The sequence below is a fragment of the Frankliniella occidentalis genome, unplaced genomic scaffold (assembly GCF_000697945.3).
Source record: "Frankliniella occidentalis isolate FOCC.00 unplaced genomic scaffold, Focc_3.1 Scaffold2669, whole genome shotgun sequence".
Lineage (NCBI taxonomy): Eukaryota > Metazoa > Arthropoda > Insecta > Thysanoptera > Thripidae > Frankliniella > Frankliniella occidentalis.
In genome coordinates this window covers 1-1,929 of record NW_026269747.1, presented here as the reverse complement: position 1 = coordinate 1,929, position 1,929 = coordinate 1, and the positions used below count along the sequence as shown (strand labels likewise).

Here is a 1,929-nt window from a genome sequence, read left to right as displayed (position 1 = left end):
CCCCCCCGTTCCTCTCTCGACCTTCGTCTCTCACTATACTCACTCATATTACGATCCATCCGTTTACGGACCACCTTCGGGATGGTGAGGAAGCTCGCAAGATAAAGTACGGTACGCGTACGAGGTCGCCAAGGCCGAGAGGAAGGGGAGGTTCCATCGTCAACCCTCCTTCCCCCCACTACGCTCTCGAAACGTTTGAAGCCTCCAGTCTGGCGTGGGTCGACGACAGACAACGTGTATGCAGTTCGAATTCATCCGAGACCGCGCGCGAGAGACAGCCGCCGAGTCCAGGACCACGGACTCAGTCCCCTACCCCAAGTTATAGAGTTCACGCAGCGCGCCGCGCGACGCGGCGGTCACAAAGGTCAAAGGTCAAAGGTCCTGGGGGAGACAGGCCGGGCTGCGGGGGGACGAAGCCCGGACCCGTTTCGGTTAGGTTACGGAGGGGGCCGTGTTGCCTAACCCTGTGCTCTACTGCGCACCGCGATAAGCGATTACGTGTTGAAGGCAGACACAAAAGTGTAGCTCTACGTGTAGCTGAACGCGTGGCCGAACACGAAAAAAGAAGTAGCTAAAATAGCTAATTTAGCCTTAGATCATAAAATTAACAAACATTAGCTAACATATTTGTATTCACAGCTAGTTCCTCTTTTCCTAGACAACTGTAATGGCTAATTTGTTTAGCTCTTTTAGCTAATGATGAGCTAGGGGGGCTAATATTCTGATCTAGGGCCATATTACAGCAAACGCATTAGCTTATTTGGCAAATTCTTTTTTTTTTCGTGAACGTCCCCCACTCCACCCCTGGGATCTTCTCTCTCTCTCTCTCCGAGCCTGCCTCTCCTCTCCTCGCGCAGGGGGGCACGTGCACTGCAGCGGCAGCTTCCAAACACCGCCGCCGCCGCCCACAGGTTGCCGCCATGATGGTGACTGAACGGGCCCCGACGGGCCCCTCCTCGCGTCGCGGCGCGTGCGAGGCAGGAGGGGGGCTCTGACTCGCACCACCAGCACCAGCGCAGCGCCAGCGCCACCCACGGTCACCGAACATCACGTCAGCAGTCCACGTGCCGCTCCGGCCGCTTCTCCTCTTCTCGGGGGACCGTGCCGCTCGCGGTGCACTGTCACAATTTCCTGCTGGGTACATTTGGTACATGATCGTTGTACTTCTTTAGTGTACGGCGCGTCCGACTCTATGAGAACGGTGTTTGTGTACTTTGTACCTCAAAAAAAATGTGGACCACATACATAGTACGAGCAAGCAAAGATTTACTTTTTCCGACTGTGCGCTTTTTCCGTGTTTGGCGTGTTCGGTCGTTTGGTCGCGCAGAAAAAGGAAAGCAAAGCCGACCATATGTGCACCGTCACCGTTTGTTTGCTACTGCAGCTATGGACTCAAATGAAGGGGGAAAAATATATCTCACTCTATGTCTCCTGATGGCAATGACAGTGATTCAAGTTACTTGGGGAGCGGCTCAACCTCCACCTCTACTCACCTGGCTCGGGCCACTTGGGCGCTGCGGCTGCCGGCGCCGCCTCATCTCGGGCCGACCGGGCGTACTCTGGAAAAAGAAAAGCAAAACAAAATGCCGTTAACGTGACAGCGAGAGCAATAGAAGTGAGTCGACAGTTTTACCCGAAACACTCCCTCGATATCGACGCGACCGACCGACCGACCCTGCCCTGCCTTGCTGTGGACTACGCGGTCAATTTATTTATACGGCAGCCAGCAGGTTGCAGGCGGTGGCGGTGGCGAGATGAGAGAAGGGCGGCCTCGGCCGGGCCTGTGGTGATTACCCATGAGCCTGGCGTCGTGAGCTCGGCGACGGGATTGCTTGTTGATCACGTTCCAGCTTTTGAGATCCTCTCTCACCTCTCCTCCACTTCTACCCCCTTCTCTCTCTCTCTCTCTCTCTCTCTCTCTCTCTCTCT

The 1,929-nt window shown here is 55.4% G+C and overlaps 1 protein-coding gene across 1 annotated transcript in view; it reads right to left on the bottom strand.

Moving 5' to 3' along the window:
• Nucleotides 1-1,559, bottom strand: part of LOC113209894 (putative mediator of RNA polymerase II transcription subunit 26) — a gene marked incomplete at its 5' end in the record, with an annotated part of 7,034 nt that extends 5,475 nt beyond the window's left edge. The window contains 1 exon segment of the mRNA XM_052276367.1: nt 1,494-1,559. Coding sequence (XP_052132327.1) covers nt 1,494-1,559 — 66 coding nt within the window.
• Between the last annotated feature and the right edge of the window lie 370 nt (nt 1,560-1,929).